The 25,207-nt window shown below is 39.9% G+C and overlaps 1 protein-coding gene across 3 annotated transcripts in view; it reads right to left on the bottom strand.

Moving 5' to 3' along the window:
• The window catches only part of RGS12 (regulator of G protein signaling 12), a 253,779-nt gene continuing 228,572 nt past the window's right edge, over positions 1–25,207 (bottom strand). For 2 of the 3 annotated variants that reach the window (XM_056802368.1, XM_056802367.1), the window contains one exon: positions 1–6,117. In XM_056802368.1, coding sequence (XP_056658346.1) covers positions 5,774–6,117 — 344 coding nt within the window. In that variant the 3' untranslated portion in view covers positions 1–5,773. The remainder of the gene's footprint in view (positions 6,118–25,207) is intronic. The other variant, XM_056802365.1, reaches the window with a different exon arrangement.

Raw genomic sequence — 25,207 nt, 5'->3', positions numbered from 1 at the left:
TCATTCACATAAAAAACTTTTATTAATGTCTTTTGTCTTTTACACTAGTTATTAAAAAATAAAACTGACCCTCACATTGAAACTTGTAACAAAGAAAATTAGTTAAGTAAAACTGATCAATAAAATGATGTTGGTTGTTAGCAGTATGTGTAATATTTTGCTCCTGTAGCCTCCTCCCAGTCCCCATCACAAGAGGAGTGAAGTGTGTTTAATCACCAATTCTAGAGTACTAAAATGGGTCATTACAATTAATCCTAGTTTGGCTGCCTTTCACTAGTACTTGTTAGATGATTGGAGTCTTTGTGGATTCCGCTTTCTTGGTTCTGTCTGCTTCACTCGGCATTATTTCATACCAGCCTTCCTGTGTTTATTGGAATTCCTCATAATCATGTAATCATCATTTCATGCAATAGGATTCGGTTATATTAGTATACCATGATTTGTTCAGTCCTTCTTCAATTGCTGGATACCCTCTTGTATTCAATTCATCGCTACCACCAAAATGCTGCTATAATGTGGTACATATGGAACTTTACCAAGAGAATGTTGGTAAATGTTTAACAATCGGCTCTCTGGAGAAGAAAAAAAAAGTATTTACAGCACACTTTTGAGTGTAATATGCATTATTAACATTTTCTCCATCACTTTCTATGTGTAGATAATCAACAATAAACCAAGCAATCATTTGTAGCACTTGGTGATGTTCAGGGAAGAATGCTAATACTAAAAATTTAATAGTCAGATCTTTCAAGCCAATTCAAGTTGTTTCCAGTTTCTCCTCAACTTTACTGTGTATGACCTCCTTAGAATAGATGCCAAATAGTGATATTGTTGAGTGAAAGAGTCTAAATTATTCAGTTATTTCTTTCAAATGATTCCAAATTGCTTTCCAGACAATTTGACCAATTGATGACACCAATAATGTAGTAGCATACCTGACTTTCCATTTCCTACAACATGAACAACTTTTGTCTTTTATTTATCTTGGTCAACATGATGACTGTGAGGTAAAACCTCAGACTTGTAACCCTATTTTATAGATGAGAAAACTAAGAAGTTAAGTAAGTTGACTTAAGTCACAAGCCAAGGAAGGATCTTGAACGCAGATCTTCTGACTCCAAGTGCAGTGTTCTTTTTATCTCTCCTAGAAAAGTAATTTCTTTCCAGTTTGGAGACCATCTATTCCCTCATACAGAGTGGAGGGCAGGCATTGGTTAAGGTAGGAAATGAAGGGAGGGAATTAAATAGGCTAAACTTAATTTACCCCCTCAAATTAATTAATTATCAAAATTAATTTTCAAAATGGGGAATATGCATTCAGAGGGTCTTAAAAACTCAGCATTTAATATCTATTCACTCCATGGTTTCCATGTGCTGAAAAAACTCATAAGGGCCCAAAAGCATCCCTGGAAGCAATATCTTCCCAGATCCTCAAAGGATCACAGAATCTCAGCTTAAGGAAGAATATCTAAAGTTATCTAGTCTAACTTGTACCAAAGCAGGAATCCCCTTATCATATACCAAAATTCTGGGTAGACAAAACAGGAACAGGGAACTCACTACCTACCAAGGTAGCATATTCTATTTTTGTGCTTATTGTTTAGAAGCTTTTGTCCCTTCAAATTTTGTTTTCTGTGATTTCTATCTTATTTCCAGTCTTACTTTCTGGGCCAAACACAGCAAGTTTAATCTCTTTTTCTTTTGCAGTAAAAAAATTGGTCCTGAATCCTTGGACTTCCTAATTGATTCATAGACATCAGTGGACCTCATATCAGATAGTGCCTCCTGAGATCTTGTATTTGGAATACTTTGGAAGAAAACATTGGGAATGAAGTGGAGAAAATATACCCTTGTGGGACAGGTGGTTCTCCATCCACTGAGCCACCCAGATGCCCCCAATTTTTGCTCAACAAAGGATCTTCTTGCCAGGAAAGTGGGGAACCCTAGAAATACAGGGATCTTTAAGCTAGGGGAAATGATTTTGCCAATCTAGGACTCATCTGCAAAAAAGGGAATGGGACTCAAAGTTATCAAATGTGCAGATGATAGAAAGTTAGAAGAGATCAAATCTAAAAACATGAAATTTAATAAGGATTAATTAATCTTACACTTGTGCTAAAAAATAACAACAAACTTTGTGAGGACAACAGGGAAGAGGAAAAGCTAGAGATTCCATCTCTTTTTTAAAAATCTGGAGGTCTTAAGGAACAGCAACTTCAATATATGAGGCAACAATGTGGCACTGAAGCCACAAGACACTAGAGGCTAAAGTCCTATAGTTCTCTGTCCCATCTCAAATGATGCATTCAGTTCAGGATGACACATTTCAGGAAGGACATCAGTGATAAGCAAGAGAGCCTTCAGAGGAAAATGACCAGGATGACGAAGAGCCTTGGGATCATTCTATAAGAAAACTAGTTAAAAGGAATGGGAATTAGGAGATATAGAGATGCCATGGAAGTAGCCTTCAAGTACTTGAAGAGCTGTCCTCTAGAAGAGGGGATAGATTTATTTTGCTTAGTCCCAGAAGGCAGAATTTGCAATAGGACAAATTTAAGCATGTTGTTAGAAAAAAAAAAACACACACAATTGTAACAAACACAGCTACCCTGAGGTACAGGTAATAATGGGGCAGCTAGGTGGCACAGTCAATAGAGTACCAAATCTAGAGTCAGGAGAATTCATCTTCCAGAGTTAAAATCTGGCCTGAAACACTTACTAGCTGTGTGACCCTGAACAAGTCACTTAACTTTGTTTGCCTCAGTTTCCTCTTCTATAAAATAAATCGGGAAAGGAAATGGCAGATCACTCTAGTCTCTTTGCCAAGAAAACCTCACACAGGAACCCTAGAGTCAGACGTGACTGAAACAACAATAATGGAGTGTAATGTAATTGTAAGGTAGTGTTTTCCTTCTCTAGAGGTCTTCCATTAGAAGTTGTATAACCATTTGTAAAGTACAATATACTGGAGAGTCTTGGGAAGGTCAACGTTGGACTGGATGGCCTCTGACCCTTCTAACTCTTTGATTCTATGACTTTTACTTATGACACTAACACTACAACACCAAGTGTACCTGGATGCCTTCTTGACCCTTCCTTGATAAATGTTCTACTGAGGGAGGGTTTCCATGTAATGAAAAACAAAGGGAAAACAGGAATACATTTCTAGAAATTCCCTTTTGGGTTAACTTTACAGAAAGCTCTATACTGTAAGGAAGAGGAAACAAATCTTGTCGGTCTATTACTCATTCAAGTCAAACATGAATCAATCAAACAAAAGTGGCATTTCATTGGCTGGTGTCCACGTCATCGTTTCCCAGAATAACGGGCACTGTGTGGTCATTTCCCAGAAGCCCACTTTCATAGAGATGAGATGCCCATTTGGGAAGTACCACTGAGGGTGACAAATCATTGTCACTTCCTTTGGGTTAGAAGAGGGCAAACAAACTTCCCAGCAGTTTCTTTATTTCTCAGGTAACTGTGACAACCAGGGGACATACGCACACATTTGGTGCTTTTATCTGAGATTTAACTCCTCTGATCCTTCTTTGAAAATATATTCCTTTCATAATTCCCTTACAACCTGGTAGAAACATGGTCAATAAGGAAATGTTTTGCATTAATTTATACGTATAATGGGCATCGTAGATGGTAGATGGGGTGAAAGATGGGAAAAAATTCAGAACTCAAAAAAAAGAAAAGTCCTGGTAGAAAAAACTGTCTGTTGTTGGTAGCTACATCGAGAGGAACTAGAGAGACAATATTCTTTGCTCTGGTTAATCCACACCATACCTTACTGTTCTTTAATGCCCAGGTTTTTGGAGGGTGGGAATCTTTCGTTTTTGAGGAAGAAAGGAAAGAAGCATTTATTAGGCACCGGCTTTGTGCTAAGCACTCCTCTAAATTGCTCCAAAGGTATTTTCTCATTTGAGACTCACACTTCTGAGAAGTAGGTGCCATTATTATCTCCATTTTATAGTTGAGGAAACTGAGGCAGATAAAGGTTAAGTAACTTTTCCAGGGTCACAGAGTTAGTAAATACATAAGGATGGAATTGAATTAAGTTCTTCTTGAGTCCAGGTTGAGCATTCTATCCACTACACCACCTAATAATTAGCAAATGACTAATGGCAATAAAAAAGCAAATTTAGGAACTTAGAACATAGGAAACTGGAAACTTGGAGAGGAACTTAGAACAAAAAATATGGGTTGTCAGATCCAAAAGAGACTTTAGAATATAAACATGAAACATGAGTGCTGGAAAGTCCTTAGAACATGGGATACAGAATATCAACGGTAGAAGGAAGCTTTTAAAATAGAATGTTCACTCTGGCAATTAAGTTAAACTTTAGAAGGTAGACTATCTGAATACCAAATGCAATGTCTCCGAGCTAATCGCTCCAGTATCTTTGCCAAGAAAATCCCAAAGGGGTCCTGAAGAGGCAGACATGACTGAAATGACCAAAGAAAGGATCTTAAAACAGAATAAATGCATCAGAGCTGGCAGAGGTTGTGTGTTTGAATGTAGAATGCCAGAGCTCCAAGGGGGCTTAGATTATCTAATCCAACTCCTTCCTTTTAGAGATGAGGGAGGAAAGACCTAGACAAGTCAACAGTTGGGTTAATACCAGAGTAAAACTGGAGTCAAGCCCCTGGATTCCTGGATCTCAGATTAGTGTTTGTGATATTTATTGGGAAAAAATTTTATTGACAATTTCTTCTCTCTTGATATTCCCACTGTTGTTTATTCCAGCACAGTGGCAGAAAGTTCAGAACTTATTTCTAGTTTCTTTTCCACATGTTCTAACCACTGCACTAGATTACCAACCTGGCTTATAGGTGTAAAAAGTGAACACAGGGCAGCTAGGTGGCAAAGGGAATTAGAAGCTGTGCCCGAACCCAGGAGGTCCTGGGTTCAAATCCGGCCTCAGACACTTCCTGGCTATATAACCCTGGGCAAGAGCCCTTACCAATCTTCTGCCTTGGAACCAATACTTAGTGTTGATTCCAAGATGGAAGGAAAGGGTTGTTTTTTTTTTTAAGAGTAAACAGAAAGTTACTCATTCTCCTGCAAGTCGCTCATGGCTGTGTCGCCATGTTTGTACTCCACCAAACTCGAGGCATTTTCCATGACCAAACTTCTTAGAGAGCAGAGGGAAGCCTCCTTGGCTGGCTCCCTCTACTTTTTCACACAGTCCTTCTGAGAGGTGAGAAATGTGCTCCTATGTGCATTGACAGCAGGAAACAGGACCCAAGCAAGTTGGATTGGGAGCGACTTAGAGGATGAAGCACCAGGAGGACGTTGGACCCTGCAACCTCAGAGGTGGAACCACTTTGCGTTCCCCAGCATGAGACCAGAGTGCAGGAAACTTCAGAGTTTGTACCTAGGAGAGAGCTGAGCCAGGAGACTGCCTCTAGCCAGCCAAAATGTTGTCTGCAGTCTGGCAAGGGGCATTTTCGAGGCAGAGATCATCCGAACAGATGTCCAAGGGAATACAGAGATTTTCTTCTCATACGGGGCCATCATGGTTCTCATCCCACTGAACCAAAACCTGCCCAGGAATGGACTGGAAAACAGAAGATGAGGGTTTAATGCCTGCCTCTCTTCCCTATAATCTGAGATTTTCTTCTCTGGATGTCATTTTCCCCATCTGTAAAATGGGCTTATCATAGTTCCACTGCCTACTTCAGATAGTTGTCATGAGATAGGACTGTGTAAACCTTCAAGCCTTAGTAGTAGTAGTAAATACAAGAGAATTGGGGGAAAAATTTCTTAGACAAAAGTGGCTTTATATTGGTTCTCAGAGCTCTTGTGTTTCTCGCTCTTCACAGTAAGTAGATTTGGGAGATCTGAGGTCCTATACACACCCATACGTGTCCTCCCCTGGCACATTCGAAGCTCTGAGATAGACCCCTCAAAGCTGAGGTTGCCATCAGGCTCTGAGGAGGGCATCAGGCTACTGGTTCCACCCTTGACTCCATCCACATCAATGATCCTGTTCACGGGGAGTTCATCGCCAGAGTTCATCCCCAGATATGAACTGGAGTTGTGTCGGGGCCGAGGGGGGATCTGCTCACAGAAGCTTTCAGATTCTTTTGTCCTTCCATGATTGGCTCCTAATATAATGAAATAAGAAAAAAAAGACTTGATGAAATGAAAGAAATACAAGACTTAATGACAAGAATGACTGGTTTCTCCATGATGGTTTATCGCTCCTTGACAACTTTACGATAAAGATCTCTGAGAATCTCAATTTATTACCCTGTAAAATAGGGATAATAAAACCTAACCTGCCCCTTTCATGGATGCTCATGAGAAATGTCTTTGTGACAAGAGAATACTTTATGTATAAAGGAGGTGTCATGAGTGTTTTTATTCTTTTAATCAGACGCGATTCCTTCAGTGTAGAGAACACCCAATAATGGTGCCAAAGCAGAATTGCACCTGTTCTGTACCTGATGGTTTTAAACAAGTGCCTAAGGAGACTGAGAGGTTAAGTGATTTGTCCATGGCATATGGCCAATATGATCAGAGTTGGAATTTGAACCCAGGTCTTCTTGGCTCCAAGATCAATATATTATGGTACCATGTTGCTTTTCTATCAATTATCTTCAGTATGATAAGAATCTTGTCCCACAGGCCACCTCTTGGGTTCTCCATTGGCATGGGTGAGTGGCCTTGATTTCTTCAGGATTGGTCAATCAGTGGAACACAAGTTCTAGGTGCTCCTGCCAAGATGGAAAGTCTTAGAATGTGGCCTTAACAGTGAAACCAGCTTGACCCAGGACTAAGGACAGAGAGAACAGTCCCTAGAGGAGAGATTTTTTTTTTTAAAAGCAAAGCAGCTTCATAAGATTGTCTACACTCCAAATGATCATCCCAGTGCAAACATCAACAGCATGGAAATAGGTTCTGATCAAAGGACACATGTAAAACCCAGTGGAATTGTGCATCAGCTACGGGAAGAGTGAGGAGAAGGGAGGGAGGGAAAGAATATAATTCTTGTAACCAAGGAATAATGTTCTAAATTGACTAATTAAATAAAATTTAAAAAAATAAGATTGTCTACAAATACAAAAGGGGGTTTCAATCTTCACAAATATGGAGAATAGCTACATTGATGAAGTCATAGCTCACCAAAAATGGTGGCCGTAGTAGCAATAGTAATATCTTAAATATATATGTGTATATCTGCATGCATGTGAGTGTGTATGTTGTGGGAAGTGGGTGATTAAAGAGAGAGGAATAGATCTGGAATTGGAAAATTCTGATTATAGAATTTGTAAAAGCACTTAGATAACCCCTGGCGCATTGTAGATGCCATTTAAATGCTTATTCTCTTTCATTAAAATCCTGGCCCAGACTCTAACTATCTGACCCTAAGCAAGTCAACTTTTCTGTGCCTCAGTTTCCAGATCTTTAAAATTAGGGGGCTGGACTTGATGTCCTTTAAGGTTTGCCAGCTCTTAATCTATGACCCTGTGATCTTTACAGTTAATGAATTCTTATTCTGACTCCTTTATCCCTTGATGCGAGACTTAGGACAAGCCAGTTAAATTCTCTGTGCCTTAATTTCTTTATCTATATAACAGGGATAATTATCCTTGTTCTGATCCCCCAATGGAGCTGTAGTGAAACTAAAATTCGGGAATGGATTGAAACAAGAATCTAGTCAAGATGCTCCATTCCTCAGGGTGGGATTGGTCAAGGTGAGATATTCTCAGATATTATTTGAATTGTCAGTTCAAAATGTCTACATCTGGATGTCATAAATGCTTTCCCCAAAGCCACTCAAAATGTTGTATAGGAAAGGAAAACTTCATTCTATTTGGTCCCCAGAAGATCCACGATGGCAGAGTAAAGGGAACATTCTAGCCAAATTCTCCCAACATTCCTCACTAAAGAACTTTAAAATAATACATCAAATCAAATTCTAAAATGATATAACCATCAAAAGGGGTGAGACATTTTTCTAGCCCAGGACAACTTAGTAGGTCAGAAGGAATGGCATGATGCCTTATTAACTAGTATGTATGTATGTATGTTTTTAAACAAACAATTAAGGGACAGCTAGGTGGCTCAGTAGTTAGAAAGCCAGGTCTGGACTTGGGAAGTCCCAGGTTCAGATCTGGCCTCAGATACTTCCTGGTTATGTGACTCAACTCAAAGTCACTTAAGCCCAATTGGCTAGCCCTTACCACTCTTCTGTCTTAAAAACCATTATCAATTTTAAGACAGAATGTAAGGGTTTTCAGAAGAACATTGTACACAGAGACAGATACACCATGGTACAATCAAATGTAATGGACTTCTCTACTAGCAGCAATGCAATGATCCAGGACAATTCTGATGGATTAATGAGAAAGAACACCATCCACATCCAGAGAAAGAACTGTGGGAGCGGAAACACAGAAGAAAAACAACTGCTTGATTAAATGGGTCAATGGAGATGTAGACTCTAAGTGATCACCCTAGTTGCAAATATCAATGATATGGAAATAAGTTTTGATCAATGACACATGTAAAACCCAGTGGAATTGTGCATCAGCTACAGGGGGGAGTGGGAGGAGGGTAGAGAAAGAACATGAATCATGTAATCATGGAAAAATATTCCAAATTAATTAAATTAATTAATAAACATTTAAAAAATTAAAAATGAAATTAAAAATGAAATAAGAAAAAATAAGGTAAGGATTTTAAATAAATAAATATTTAAGCACTGCGCATTGTACACAGCAGTCATTAATATAGAAAGTCTCCAAGCCAGAAGAGCTGAGTTTGAGTCTTGGCTCTAACTTACTAGTTGTGTAAACCTGGACAAGTTTCTTATGCCCTTAAGTCTCAGGTTTCTCATCTGTAAAATGGGAATAATGTCTACATTGACTACTGTATGATACTGTTGTGAAGAAAGCACTTTTTAAATCTCAAAGTGCTGTGAAAATATGAATTACTATCCACTGTATGACCTAACTGACTCAAACCATGTAGTGGATGTTAAAAAGAGTTTCTATGTGGATTTTGCTGTTATTAGAAGGACTCTTAGAACATGGAATGCCAGAGCTGGGAGGGTTTTTAGAATATGGAATGTCAGAACTAGGAAAGATTTTAGAACACAGACCTCAGAATGTCTAGCTGAAAATTACTTTGAGCATAGAATATTCTCAGTAGAACATTGGAGTTTATTTTTAACTCTTACCTTCCATCTTTAAATCAGTACTGCATAGAATTGTGCATCGGATATGGGAAGGGGTTGGGGGGAGTGGAGGGGAAAAAAACATGATTTTTGTAATCCTGAAAAAATGCTCTAAATTAATCAATTAAATAAAATTTTAAAAAAACAAACAAAAAATAAAATAAAATAAAATCAATACTGCATATATGTTCTGAGGCAAAAGAGCAGTAAGGGCTGGGCAATAGAGGTTAAATGATTTGGCCAGCTAGGAAGGGTCTGAAGCTAAATTTGAATTTAGGACCTAGAACAAGGGCTCATAACTTTTTTGTGTGTCTTTGATCCTTTTGCCCATCTGGTATAAAACCTATGAATCCTTTCTCAGAATAACATTTTTTAAAGCATAAACTAAAAGTCAGAGAATTACAAAGGAAATCCATCATATTTAAATAATTAATAAAAAATGTTTTTAAAGTACATAGATTCTAATTTAAGAACTCCTGAATACAACAAACTTTAGAGATCTCTAGTTGATGAAATTCTCTATCCAATGCTTTTTCCAGTCTATTTTTGGGTTTGCTGATAGACTGAAAATATCCAATTCTTTCCTATACTTTGGTGGGGATGTTCATATTTCTCTTTTCAAAATGGTATCATGAGCTTATAGTCTACCCAACAACAATAGCCTCAAGGCATCGGTTACAGATGATGACTTTGGGGATGGAAGAGGACCCTGGTTAGAAGCATCAGGGCTGTCATTGACTGTTCCCATGAGTCCTTACATTGCCCCCGTGTCCATATCGTGACCAGAGACTACTTCCCTGGGGAACACAGATAGCAATTATAATGCTGCAGGTATCTAATTGAGCCAAACCAGATTCTGCATAGACTCCCAAAGAGTTCACCCAGCAGTTTGACCCATTGGAAATCCCTCACAAACTTCCTTTACACTGTTTATCACCATGTCGCTGCACATGGTGCTGACCAGTTTCAACTGCCTTAAGCTTTGGGGATCTGAATGAAGTAAGCAGCTTCCTCTCAGAGATGGATTCTCATTTGACCTTCCCTGAAGTCTACATCTAGACGTGATCTTTCTTTCTCCTAAGCTTTACCAGTACCCTGGCTCTCCTATCTCAGCCTGCGGTGGACAATCATCTTGAAACATGGGCCATAGGAGAACAGGACCATAAATATGAAACTAGAAGGGGATCTTAGTCATTATCTGGTCCAACCTCTTTATTTGTAAAATGAGGAAGCTAAGACTCTAAGAGGACAGAAGTGATTGGACTAAGGTCGGAGAGCTAGTAAATAACAGACCTCTGTGAGAGTGAAGAATCAAGGGGCCCCTTCATCGCCTTAGAGAAAAGAGGGCAGAGCTCTCCACACTTAGAGCTCATAGGACTTAGAACTAGAACAGACCTTTGGAAACAAATCTATTCTAGGCTCTTTCATCTACAGATGAGAAAATTGAGGCTCAGAATTTCCTGGAACTTGACCAAGATCACACTTTATAAACAAGAACAAAAGTCTCCGTGCTATAGATTTTAAGATCGCCCAGCCTGGAGCTCCCTTCGCCCCATCACATCTTTCCATCTTTCATATTTATAGTAGGTACCTTGGAAATTATCTATCCCAGCTCGATCATTTTACCAATGGGGAAACTGAAGCCCAGGAAAGACTTGTCTGAAATCACCTTGGATTTGGTCCCCGTACGGGCCAGAGTAAAAGTATGGGAAAATATTCTAAATTAATTATTTAAAGAAATAAATTTAAAAATCAAATCACCTTGGTAATAAGAGGGAGAGCCAGTATTCTAACCAGTTCAGCTAACTCCAAATCTGTTGCTCTTTTCCCAATGGGACACTCCAGCCCTGTCTATTCAGGCTGCAGCCCATACATCGGTCTCTGTTTCCACAGACCAGTATTTTCCAACATTAGCTCTTATTCATAACCAGCATTTCTTGGGGGGTTTCTGCCTCACATAGGGCTGTTTCTATATCCAATTTTAAATCCAACGCCTGCATCCGTCCCACGCCTGGTGAACTGTTTTTAAATCCCTGATATTTTTTTTAACAGTCAAAAAGGTTTATTTTCATGGAGTCATCAGCCAAAACCAGGAATTTTCCTTTCCTGCTGTACACACACACACACACACACACACACGTACACACCGCCCTTATGACAGTCTTTCACTCATGTAATACACACACATCCTCACGCAGACAGTACAAATCCATACCACAAACAAGACTACAGGGGAACACACATTCACACACACAAAAAAGAAACATGGATTCTCACACATCTGAAAACCTACATGCACACGTGCAGACACAGACATACAACCAATATAAGTATGTATTCTGGTGCATGTAAACACATAAAAATATAATCATATAATATAAACATGCACAGACATAAACACACTATGCATACACACATTCACACACTTACATGCACACTCATGCAATACAAATACGTATGCTACAGTATACACATATTCTCACTCTTAAATATACAACTACATAAGACAGCGAGGGGACACCAAGGATAGAATGCTGGATTTGGAGTCAAGGAGACCTAAGTTCAAAACCTGCCTTGGTCACCTACTAGCGGTGTGACCCTAGGCAAGTCACTTAATTCTGCCTCAGTTTTCCTATTTGTAAAATAGGGATAAAAATAGCACCTAGCTCCCATTGAGGTTGTTAGGATTAAGTGAGATAAAATATGTAAAGTGCTCTACAAACCTTAAAGTGCCATATAAATGCTAAGCATCATCAGCATCATCATCATCATCATTATTATTAAAGGGGGTGCTAGGTGGTACTGGGAATAGAGCACTGAACATGGAGCCAGGAATACTTATCTTCCTGAGTTCAAATCTGACCTTAGGCATTCACTAGTTGTGTGACTCTGGGCAAGTCACTTAACCCTTTTTACCTCAGTCTCCTCATCTCTAAAATAAGCTAGAGTAGAAAATGACAAACCACTCCAGTACCTTTGCAAAGAAAATCCCAAATGGGGTCATGGAGAGTCAGACATGACTGAAAATTGACTGAACAACAAAAATTATTATTTATACAATACAAGTATACCTGCATATATACAAAGATAGATAGATAGCTAGATGGATGGATGGATGGATGGATGGATGGGTGGGTGGATGGATGGATGGATGGATATGGATAGATAGATAGATAGATAGATAGATAGATAGATAGACAGACGGACAGACACAGACAGACAGACAGACAGACAGACAGATAGATAGATAGATAGATAGATAGATAGATGGATAGATAGATAGATGGAAAGATGAACAGAAGGATAGATGGATGGACAAACAGACAGACAGACAGACAGACAGATAGATAGATAGATAGATAGATAGATAGATAGATAGATAGAAAGAAAAATAGATGGATGGATGAATAGATGATTGGATAGACAGACAGAGACAGACAGACTCACACAAGTCACCAAAAATGAGAAATTTGATTTTCAAAGAAAACTTTCTGAAACTAAGAAATTCTTAGAAACAGAACAATTAAAAATATTTAGATGCCTTATCTCTGGTTAAAAAGTGTTAACAATAGATCATAGGCTATTAGCACTAAAGGGTCCTTTGATAAAGATGATTTGGTTCAGTGTTCTCACTTTATAGGGAGGAAACTGAAGTTCAACAAAGGGAAACAGCTGTCCAACATCACAGAGCACAACATTAGACAGGGCTAAAATCTAGGTCTCCCAACTCCCAAGCAAGCCTGGACCTCGTGGATGTTTCTGTCCAGATGTTCAGACACAGTCACCACCTCTAAAAGGAACTCATTGAGGATATTTGGCACCAGCTGCCCCAGCAAGGGGGAGTCCTTCCTCATGGAGAACTAAGGAATGTATGCCCATCCTGTGAGTTCTTTTTAAAATTTACAGGCAAGCGAGATGGAAAATACACTCCTCTTGATTCTATCTTTAGAACATCTCTTGTGTACACACCCCCTTGTATATACAATAGGAGGCAGCTAGAGGACACCTTCTCTCTTCTGACACTGCCCATACCCTGCACCGGCTCTCATCCCTTCATGCCTGGTCTACTGCAACAGCCTGCAGGATGGTTCCCCCTGCCTCGTATCTCTCCCCATTCCAGTCCATCCTGCACCTCACCATCCAAATGTCTGACTTTTAAAGTCCTTTATAGCCTGGCCCCATCCTCTATTTCAGTCTTCTCACACCTCATTCTCTTCATGTACTCTATAAACGAGTGGCATTGACCTCCTTGCTGTTGCTCACACCGGACAATCCAACTCTCCCCACCCCTGGAATTCTCTCCCTCTGCTCTGTCTCTTTGTCTCTATCTGTGTGTGTCTCCCTGTCTGTCTCTCTGTTTCTCTGTGTGTGTCTCTCTCTCTTTCTCTCTTTGTCTCTCTTCCCTCTTCCCTTTCTTTCTTTTTTAAACACTTACCTTCTGTCTTAGAATAGATACTAGGTATCATTTCCAATGCAGAAGGCTAGTAAGGGCTAGGCAATGGGGTTTGTGACTTATCCAAGGTCATACAGCTAGGAAGTATCTGAGGTCAGATTTGAACCCAAATCCTCCTGACTCCAGACTGGCTCTCTATTCACTAAGTCACTTAGCTGTCCCTTCTCTGTCTTCTTTCAAATCTCAGTTAAAATCCTCACTTTGGGCCAAAAGTCTTTCTCTGCCCTCCTTAATGCTAATGTCTTCTCCTTGCTATTCTGTCTAATTTATCCCATGGAGACTTTATTTGCATCTAGTTGTTTGCCCATAGTCTTCTTCCCCATTAGAATGGGAGCTCCTTGAGGGCAGGACTGTGTTTTGTCTCTTTGTATCCCCAGGGCTTAACACAATGCCTGGCACATGGTAAAAGTCTAATAGCTGCTTGTTGACTTGAGCTGATGCCCACAAAAATTCACCTCCTGCAGACAGTTTTGTTCTCACTGCAGGGCTGACCATCGCAGGTGATTCCACACTGCTTCTCCTCCCTCTCCCACTCCACCTCACCAGTCCCTGCCTCAGTAGCTTGTTCCCAGACCTAAAGGAAGGACTAAAAAGCATCTCTAAGTGTAAATTTAGTTCCTGCACTGAGTGAGCACACTGTCCTAAAGAGAACAGCAGTAGCGAGGATTGGGCAGCTTGGTGACACAGAGCACTTGGCAATGGAGTCAGAGACATGAGTTCAAAAATGACCAGAGATTTGGGACCTGTGTGGCCCTGGACAAGTCACTGACCCTGCTTGCCTCCATTTCCTCATCTGTCAAATGAGCTAGAAAAGGAAATGGCAAACCACTCTGGTATGTTTGCCAAGAAAATCCCAAATGGGAGTAGAAATGTAAAAGAAAAACATGACTTATCACTTGTATATATGGGTATATTATCTGGGGTTTTGGCTTTAAAAGATTGCTCTATAGCAAAAATTAAAAATAAGGAAATAGGTGCTAAGTGATATTTGTATAACCCAGTGGAGTTGCTTGTCAGCTCCTGGAGGGGGGAGGGAAGAGAGGAGGGAGAGAACAAGAATCATGGAAGCATGAAAAAATATTTTTTTTTAAAGAAAAAGAAAAAAGAAAACCCCAAAAGAGATTACATGGAGCCTGACTCAACTGAAATGACTAAACAACAGGAAGAGTATGAACTGAGAACCTGAAGATTTGGGTTCAAATTCTGACTTCCATTCAACTCAACCAATGTTTCTTAAGTGGCCAAGGCATTGTGCTCAAGCCTGGTGATTCACAGACATAAATTAAATAGACTTTGACTTCACAAAGGTTTCATTCTTCTGAGGAACATGATATGTACACAGATAAGGAAATAAATGTTATAATCAAAATAATGCAAAGCAATTTCAAAAGGATGAGGAAGGTCCTTAGGTAGGAAGTAATACCTGGGTTATGGCTTGCAGGAAGTTAGAGATTCTACAAGTCTACAATGAAGATGGGAGTGACATAAAATAAGACTGGAAAGATAGATAGAGACATTAGGTGGCCATTCTAGATTTTTGAGTGAGGAGCAAGCGGAGTCAAAACTATTTTGGGGAATGTTAATTTGTCAGCTCTTTAAAAGTTAAACTGGAAAAGGGAGAGACTAGGAAAAGGGAACCACTAAAGAGGCTGTATCAAGAGCCCCGTGAGAGAGAGCAGAAGTACGTGAACCAGGGGAGTCCCCCTTCAAGTGGGGAGAATGGGACAAATGAGAAGAAAGTTGTAGCTATAGAACTGATGAGGCTTAATAACTGATCTGAAATGGAGATGGGTAAATGTGAAGGAAGAGAGAAAACAAAAATAATAGCTCTAGTATTATGAATCTGGGATATGGTAGTCTCTATAGAAATGGGAAACATTGAAGGAGGGACAGACTTTGAGAAAAATATAATGAGCTCCATCTTGGATATGTTGAGTTGAGATGTCCATGGAATATGCAGGTGGAGAAGCCCATCAGGTTATTAGTAATGTTGGACTAGACTTAAGAAGTGAGATTGAAGCTAGTTATATAGATCTGGGAGCCATCTGCATAGAGATTATACTTTCCTCTAATGCTGTGGGATTTCAGACAATGCATTTGCCTTTCTGAGAAGGATTCTGGGATTCAGTTTCCTTATCTATAAAATGGGGATGATAACAGGATCATAGCTCAAGGACTAGAACAGATAGTTCCTCTAGTCTAATTTGACAGGTGAGGGAAATGATCCCTGGAGAGGTTGTGATATGCCGAAGTGGGGAGGGATGAGGGGAGGGAGAGAATAAGAATGATGGAATTGCAGGAAAATATTTTTTAATGAAAATTTTTAAAAGAAAAGAAAAAAAAAGAAACACCAAATGAGATCATGAAGAGCCTGACACAACTGAAATGACTGAATAACAAGAAGAGTATGAACTGAGAGCCTATGGTCACATAGGTTGCAAAAGCAGTAGAACTGGAATTTGCACCCATATCCTCAGACTGACTCCAGAATTCTTTCCACTGCATCATGCTGCCTTGCACTACTAATCTGGTCAGGCTGTCCAGAGAATCCAATTCCATTCAATTCAACAACTTTTATTGGGATTTACTGCATTCAGATCCTGTGCTCAGTGCTGAGGATGGGGATAATGACTGAATCTGTGATTCTATTGGTCCATGGAACTTCTAGGAGAGAGAACTGCCTCTTCCCATGCATATTGCTATGCTCTTTCTTTGTACCTTTTAAAAAGTTTTAGTGCCCCTAGAGAACTGAGGGTTGTGACTTGCCCAAGGTCACACAGTTATGATGTATCCCAGGCAGGACTTGGTTTGAGGCCAGCTTTATACATACTACATCATCCTGTCAAATGCAAAAAACAAAATGCCATTGATCTTGCCTCCTAGGATCCCATGTTACAGTCTACTAATGGGATCTGACATCTACACATACACGTAGATGTGATATAATGGGGACAGACGAGAGATCCAGGGAAGGCGACCTGGGACGATTTGAGGAATATGGAATTCTCTCAAGTGCAGGATTTAGGAAGAGCTTTACAGAAGAGTTAGTTCCTGCATTCAGTCTTGGAAGAAGAGATAGATTTTTATCCTTCTCGTGAATGAGAAAGTGGGACACTCCAGATATGGTCTGCAGGAATTTGCAGAGGTGGGAGAGGGCAGCAGGAGATTGATTGCTCCAGCTAGTTCCAGCTTGGCCAGAAACAAAATAAAAGAAGATTGACAAGGCCATTCAGGAGTAGATTGTGGAGAGCCCTGAATGCCAGACTGAGGACTTTTTATTGTATCCAGTAGGATAGAGGGAGCTCCTGAAGGTCTTCAAACAGGGGAGTTTTGTGGTCAGAACTGGACATCAAGGATGATTCTAGCAACTCTCTGGAGGATGGATTGAAAGGAAAGAGACTGGAGGAGGAGTGACCTGAAGCCAGATTGTGTGAGATAATGGATGTATGTCACTACATAAATGTCAGTTATTATTATCATTACACTCACAGGCTGGGACAGTTGGGAATGCCAAGTGGCTATGCATGGAGGAAGATATCAGAAGATATACCATAGTGTTTCAAAATTATAGACTTAGATCTGGAAAAAAAAACTACCTAGCTATTTTACTAAGAGGAGAACTAAGGCAAAAAAAAAAAGGGTGATTACAGGAAACAAGATAGAGCCTGAGACAGGTAGAAATTCAATCTAACACTTAACCCGAAGTTCTGGATGGATACATAGTGGTAAACTCTTAATAAATGGTTGTTAATTGGCTGATTTAATCTGGACCAAATTGTTCTTCCTCAAGCTATTAATATATCTGAGGAAGAAAAGGGTCAAGGGAATGGGAAGAGGTCTTTTGAGTCCCTAGACCCTGGTCATTTCATTTCCCTTTTGGTTTCCCAACCACAAAGATTTGTGTGTTTTCCCCTTTTCCCACCTTTCCCAATCTATGATTTACAGGGAGGTCACAACTTTGTTTCTAACTATCACCTTCATTCTAGTATTAGAGAAAGAAATGGTCCTCCTACTTGTCAAGACCAACCCTTCTACATGTGCCCTTGATCCTGCCTTCCTTAAAGGATTGTCATTATCCTCTCATTAATCACTAATCTCACCTTCTACTGGCTGTTTCCCTGCTGCTTACAAAGAGGCTCATGTCTCCCCATCTTTAAATGTGATCCTTGCTGTTATTCAATCATATCTGACTTTTTATGACTCCGTGAATACCAATGCTGTCCATAGAGTTTTCTTTTTTTCCCCATTTATGGCCAACTTCATTTATTTATTTATAGCTTTTAATTTTGTACTTTTTTTGAAAATTTAACTTAATTAATTTAGAATATTTTTCCATGGTGTCAAGATTCATGTTCTATCCCTTCCCTCTCCCTAACCCCCTCCCATAGCTGACACACAATTCCACTAGGCTTTACATATGTCATTGATCAAGATCTGTTTCCATATTATTGATATTTTCACTAGGGTGATTGTTTAGAGTTGTGAAGATTGGATTTAGCTATCTCCTGATTGTAACAATGAAGATACTTAGCTCTTCCTTTATAGTGAAGCTAGAATTGTAAGCTACAATCTATTTTTAGATTTTAACTACAAAAAGGTGTTAAGTAACTACAAAAGGTGAATTAACCACAAAAAGGTGTTAAGTAACTACAAAAGGGGAAATTAACAAAAGAGGATTTAAGTAGCCCAAAAAGATAAAATCTAACCAAAGAAGGTGAAACTAAAGAATGGGCAGTCCTGGAGAAGTGTCTGCTGTGATTGGTAGATGTGAAAATTTAGAGGAGGTGACACAAGAGAAAGAGGTCTTTAAATAGAGGGAAAAAAGACTGAAGACACAATCAGTCACCCTGGGCTTAGAATGAAGGATCAGTCACTCGGAGCTGAAGGGAAGATGGACATTCAGAGATTCAGAGATTCATTCGGACATTCGGGCACTGACTCGGAGAAGCGACCAGAATACAGACACCCAGACTTCTTTCAAGCTGTTACCATTCGTGAGTGAAAAGCTGACTTAGTGAACCCGCCTTTCTGGAGGTGTGAAGCCTGCAGGAAAGGTCCAACTTCTTGAGACTCTCTTCCCCTCGCTGGGACTTAGAATTTCTAACTGATATCAGAAGAAGCCAGATTTTTTCTCTCTCTCTCATTCTTTAATATCTTCCTTCTATTGTAAATATTGTAAATAAACTACCATAAATTCCATTTACTTTAGTAATTCATTTGGGATTTAGAATTAAATCCCTGGTGACCACCTAATTAATATATTTCAGAGTCCAACCACAATTTACATTTAACAGAGTCTATGTCCCCAATCATATCCCCATCGACCCATGTGATCAAGCAGTTGCTTCTCTTCTGTGTTTCTACTCCCACAGTTCTTCCTCTGGATGTGGATAGTGTTCTTTCTCCCAAGTCCCTCATGGAGTTTTCTTGGTAAAGATCCTGAAGTGATCTGGCATTTCTTTCTCCAGTTAAGATTAAGCCAAATAGAAGTTAAAATTATTCTCCCAGGGTCCCACAGCTAGTAAGTGTCTGTGGCTGGATTTTAACTCAGATCAAGCATTTCTATCCACTAAGCCCCCCTTGCTTGACCCTATTGTAGGCACTCATACTATCTACTCATTGTTCCTTTAAGCTATCATCCTGTATTTTCCCTTTTGCAGCTAAACTTTCTGAGAAAAATTGTCTATTCTTGATGCCTTGACTTCTCTTACTCCGTTTTAAACTGTGCAATCTGGCTTCTGCTTTCATTTAAATAAAACTGCCCTCTCCAAATGTCTAAGCAAGCTCTTAGATGCTAAATCTGATGTCCTTTAAGAAATCCTTCATGGCCCCTCTGTAGCACCCAACACTGTTGATGCCCTACATTCTTAACTATCTCTCCCCTCTGGGTTCTCATGACTACCCTCTCCTGGCTCTCCATCTCCCTGTCTCATCCCTCCTCTTTGGTCTCTCTTTGCTGGATTTTCATCCACATCGCCCCGACAAGCCCTGGGTATTGCCTAAAACTCTGCCCTGGGCTCTCTTCTCTTTCATGGGCTCCCCTGAGTACAATTCTAAACTCTACCTGGACTCCGTGGGAGTCTGTCCAGCAGGCTGAGCCTCCAATAAGGCGTCATGGCTTTACGGCGACGTGCCTTGAACCATTTAGCAAGGCATAGGATTTTCTCAGAGGAGTGTCTGTTTGGGAAACTTCTTCCCATGTACAGGGAATTCAAGCTGGGGCATGTGGACAGGAACTGAACCCGCAAGCTGGTCTGAAGAGGACCCACCTCCCCACCCGCCTGCCCCTGCCCTGGGGGCAAGGGATTTGAGGATGATCAACCCACTAATACAAATACTATTTGAGGGGGTGGAGGCTGGGGAGTAGCAGTGCTGGGCAACCTGAGACAGGAAACTGTGGCTCGGCTTCAAGGTCCTTATTCAACCCCTGCCAGCAAAGCATTCTGTCCTGAGGGAGAAAAAGGAGTCATTCAGCCCTTGCCTCGCTCTACAGGAACAACGAGGAATAAACAGGGTGGGGACGGCGTATTTCTCCTCTTAGTTCAACACCCAGGAGAGGAGGCAGCCAGCTCCGGAGAGACCAGCCCTGAGAGGGCCCCACGTGGAATCGTTCCCAGGGCCCATGAGATGTGCGGGAAATTCAATAAACTTCACTTTGGAAGACAGGATACGCGGATACTAATCCCGGCTCTAAAATGGATTTGATAGGTGACCTTGAGTCACTCCCTCTCTGAACCTCAGTTTCCTCATCTGTAAAATGAGAAGGTTGGATGATGATCCTATATTTGGAACTAGAAGAAACCTCAGAGGTGATCGATAGATACAGAGAGACAGACAGGTAGATAAAGACAGACAGAAACAGACATAGATAGATATAGACAGACAAACAGATAGAAATAGGGAGCAACAGACATAGACAGATACAGAGATAAATTGGTAGCTAGATACAGAAAGACAGACATACAGACATAGACAGGCAGATTCATACATACATAGAGAAAGACAGACACAGAGACAGATACAGGCAGACAGAAACAGACAGATAGATGGATATGGACAGACAGAGAGACAGATACAAGGAGATAAATTGATAGATACAGAAAGACAGACAGACAAATGTAGACGACAGGCAGGAACATATATAGAGACAGACAGACAAACACAGAGACAGAAAGACAGATACAAAGAGATAAATTGATAGATGCAGAAAGACAGACAGACAAATGTAGACAGGCAGACACATACATAGAGACAGACAGACAAACACAGAGACCGACAGATAGATGGATATGGACAGACAGAGAGATAGACAGGTAAACTGATAGAAAGATACAAAAAGAAAGATAGACAGGCAGACAGAGCATTTCTTAAGCACTTGCTATGTGGCCAGGCACTGTGCCAAGCACAGAGAATACAAATGCAAATAAACAAGATAGTCACTCTCTTAAAAGAGCTTACTGAAAATAATAAGGGAATATAACACAAAAGTGGGTGCTAGAAAAAAGGGGAAATGACCTATTTCTACAAGAATATTTACATCTGCTTTTTTTTTTGTAGTGCTAAAGAATTGGAAATTGAGGGGACATTCACCAACTAGTTGGATGAAGAACTGAACATTGTGATGGAAGAGTATTGTGCTATAAGAAATGATGAGGATGATTTCTGAAAAACTTGGCAAGACTTACATGAATTGATGCAAAGTGAAGTGAGCAGAACCAGAACACTGCACACAGTGAACAATTATAAATAACTTAGCTATTCTTAGCAATATAGTGATCCCAGGCAATCCTCAAGACTCATGAAAAAAATATCCACCTCGAAAGAAAAAAGCTGAAGTCTGAATACAGACCAAACCATACTATATTTCACTTTCTTTCTTCTTTATTTAAAAAATGTTTTATATTATTTCACATGTAAAATCTATACTGGATTGCTTGCTGTCTCAGGTGGGAGTGGGGAGAGAAAATAAGAGAGAGAGAGGAAAGGAGGGGGCTCAATTGTTTTAATGAATGTTAATTGTTTTTACATGAAATTGAGGGAAAAAAATAATTTTTCAAATGGATGCTAGAAAGGAGTAAGGAAGAAGAATGGTGACACTATAGGAAGTAACTGTGGTATAGTGGCCTGGTTCCCAAATTACCAGTGAGGTGGAGATGGTCCAAGAAAGGAGACTTGCATGAATGCCATCCACTTCAATCCTCTCGATTAAGGAATAAGGAAACTGAGGACCAGAAAAAGTCAATGAATTTCCCACAGCTGTGTGAGTGGTGATACTTCTCAGTTATTCTGTATCTTTTTTGTTTGTTTTCCTCTGGTTTACAAAGTATTTTCCTTATTCTGTCACTAATAACTTCCTCTCTATAGATAGAGCCTGACATGAAGATGACTCTGAGTTCTCAAAGTATCCTCCAGCAGAGTGCAGGCTCCAGGACCAGTCCTACCAAGCTGAAAAGTCTTCAGCTACTCAGTGGCGGATTGAATGGGCACATGTATGTCATCTTAAGCTAAGCACTGAGAAGCTCATCTCCAACTTGACTGCAGGAGAATTAATTTTTTCAGCCCCAATCATTCTCAAGGACCCACTCCCAAGAGATGGAGGAGCCACAATCTGTATTAGCGGAAAGGTATGTCCACGTGGAAATACTAGAGATTCCTTCTCCGTCATAGTCCTATGAAGAAGGTAAAGCAAAGTATTCTTGTCCGTGTTTTATAAGAGGGAGCTGAGGTCTAGAAAGAGCAAATGATTAAATAAAGTCACATCATTTGTAACTAAATGAGCCAGAAATACAACCCAGGTCCAGTGATCTTTCCACTACCTTCTCATAGGATAGTCAACAAACTCTGATAGTCAACCAAATATTAATGTACTTAATTACTCCGTGTCAGGGACCTAAAGACAATAATACGTCCCCTCTTCAAGGAGTTCCCATGTAAGTTCATCACAACATAATGGAAGAGGCAAAAAACAAACAGACAAACAACAAACAACCACGTGCATTCGAGATGCATCCAGTGTAAGTGAGAGGTAATCTCTGATGATGCATGTCCTAAAGAGAAAAAGGAAGAAGAGAAACCAGAAAATGTCTCCTGGAGAAGGTGGAATTCGAGCTGAGTCTTGAAAGAAGCCAAGAGAAAGAGGGGAAGGGGAAGAGCATGCCAGGAAGGAGCTCTGTGTGTGAGGAGCAGGAAGGTCAATTTATCTGTACATAAGGGAGTAATGTAGAGTAAGACTGGAAAAGATGGCTAGTCCCCATGTATAAAGGAATCTAAGTGCCAGAAAGAAGAACATAATTATTATAGTATAATCATATATTATATTATATATAAGTAATATGTTATTCTGTTATATATAATATATATTATTATACATGGAATAATATAGACTATTATCTATATCTGCTCCTACAAGTATTAGGCAGCTACAGGAATTTATTCAAAAGGGGACTGACGTGGTACAGCCTGTCCTTAAGGGAAATTTCTTTAGCAGCTTCATGGAAGATGGACTGGAGTAGGAAGAAATTTGAGGCAGGAGATGAAATGAGAGACTCTTATAATAGTCCAAGCAAGAGGTAATGAAGGCCTAGACCAGGGTGATAGCCATATTAGTGGAGAGAAAGGAAAAGGTGGAAAAGATGTTGGGTAGGCAAAAAAAAATGACCTTAATTTAGTAACTCATGGATGTAGCAATTAATTTAGTAACTAATTAAATGAAGAGTAAGGGAGAACAAAGAGTTGAGATGACATTGAAGTTGTGAACTCGAGTTACTAAAAAGAGATTGCTGCCCTTGACAAAAAAAAAAGAGAGAGAATTTCAAAAAGAAGGGTGAATTTTAGGGGGAAGATAAGAAGTTCACTTTGAGCATGTCCAGTATGAAATGCCTCTGGGAGATCTAGATGGGCATACCCAATAGGCAGATGATGATGTGTTACTGGAGCTCAGGGAAAGATCTGAGGCTGGATATATAGACTCAGGGGGCATCAGCAAAAAGGTGATCATTAAATCTATATATTAATGAAATCACCAAGAGAGGGAGTATGGAGGGAGAAGGATACACTCAGGCTAGAGCCTTTAGGCACATCCATATTAGGGGCAAGATATGGAGGATGAAGTTTCAAAGGACAGTGAAAAGGAGGCAGGAGAACCAAATGAAAATCCTGAGGTCCAGGAGGAAAGGGCATCCAGAAGGATCCACTGCTCAAGAAGGATGAGAATCCAAAACAGATCCTAAGAATTGGCAATTAAGAGACCGGTGGTAACTCAAGAGAAATCATGAGGTCAATTGTCAGGCTAAAAAAGAGGAGAGGAAAGGAAGAAAAGAGGAAATGGACACAAGTTTAGGCAACTTTTCTTCCTGGAGTTTACTTGAGATAAATAAAGAAAAAAAGATATCATTGATAGCTTGAGAGGAGGGTAGGATCTAGGAAGAGTTTTGTGTTGTTTTTTGTTGTTTTTTTTTTTAAAGATGGGAGAAATGTGGGTCTGTTTATAGGCAGCAGGTTAGGGACCAGGACAGGATGAGATGGACCCTTTCTGAGAGAGGGATGTTGTTCAGGAGAAAGACTGTTAAACTGAGAACTAGAAGATTTAGATTCTAGTCCAGGCTCTACCACTACTTCTCTGGGTAACCATGAAGCAGCCAGTTCTCCCCTCTGTATGAGACAAGTGGACTTGAGAGCTTTCAGAGTCCCTTTCAGATTCTATGATGTCTGATCCATGGTGCCAAAAGGTCTTACTACTTACTCCTCTTCCACCTGTATCTTCCTGTAAGGCTCTGTTGTGGTAAACTGTAATGAAGAAGAGGGACTCCCTGATGGAGGTATTTACTAGCCTGGCAAAAAGCACAGAGACATCTGCAATCTTTTCCCAGGACTTGGATCTGGGACAGGACTAGGATTCTCGCAGATACAAAACAAGGGGAAGGCAAGTGCAGTACTTGACATGACCATTCAAGGCTGAAGGAAACAGAAAAATATTGAAAAATAGGAATCTCTGAGAACTTTTCCATAAAATGACTAATGTGGGAAAATGTTTTATAGGATTACAAGTGTAAAATCTGTATCAGATTGCTTGCCATCTCCAGGAGTGAAAAGGGCAAGGAGGAAGGGAAACAGGGAGGGTCAGAAGAAGAGAGATAATCTAAATTACAACTCAAAACTTTTAAAAAATGATTATTAAAATTGTTTTTCCATGTAATAAGGGGGAAATTAAATATTATTTTAAAAAGAAAAATATGATGATTTATATAGTTGTAATGCTGTAAATTCCAAGTTCTGGTTATTGCTTTAAGAACAAATTCTATTATGAGAAAGAAATTAGAAAGCCCTGTTAAGAATTATGAGCTAAAAGTAAGTTAAAAAAAAATAAAGATCTCAGGGGCATAGGTGGTGTTTTCACCACTATGGGAGTTCAGAAGACAAAGACAAATTTAGGAGATGAACAGATGGCTAAGAAGATGGTGTCTGAGAATGGGATTTAGATTTCTGGACCATAGTTTAAAATATACGAATGATGGGTTCTTGGCAACGGATGGAGTGCATCCAGTAAGGACTGGTTAAAAGG

This window comes from Monodelphis domestica, chromosome 6 (genome assembly GCF_027887165.1).
Source record: "Monodelphis domestica isolate mMonDom1 chromosome 6, mMonDom1.pri, whole genome shotgun sequence".
Classification (NCBI taxonomy): domain Eukaryota; kingdom Metazoa; phylum Chordata; class Mammalia; order Didelphimorphia; family Didelphidae; genus Monodelphis; species Monodelphis domestica.
The sequence above is the reverse complement of the archived record's forward strand: the minus strand, read 5'-3'. Positions and strand labels throughout refer to the sequence as shown.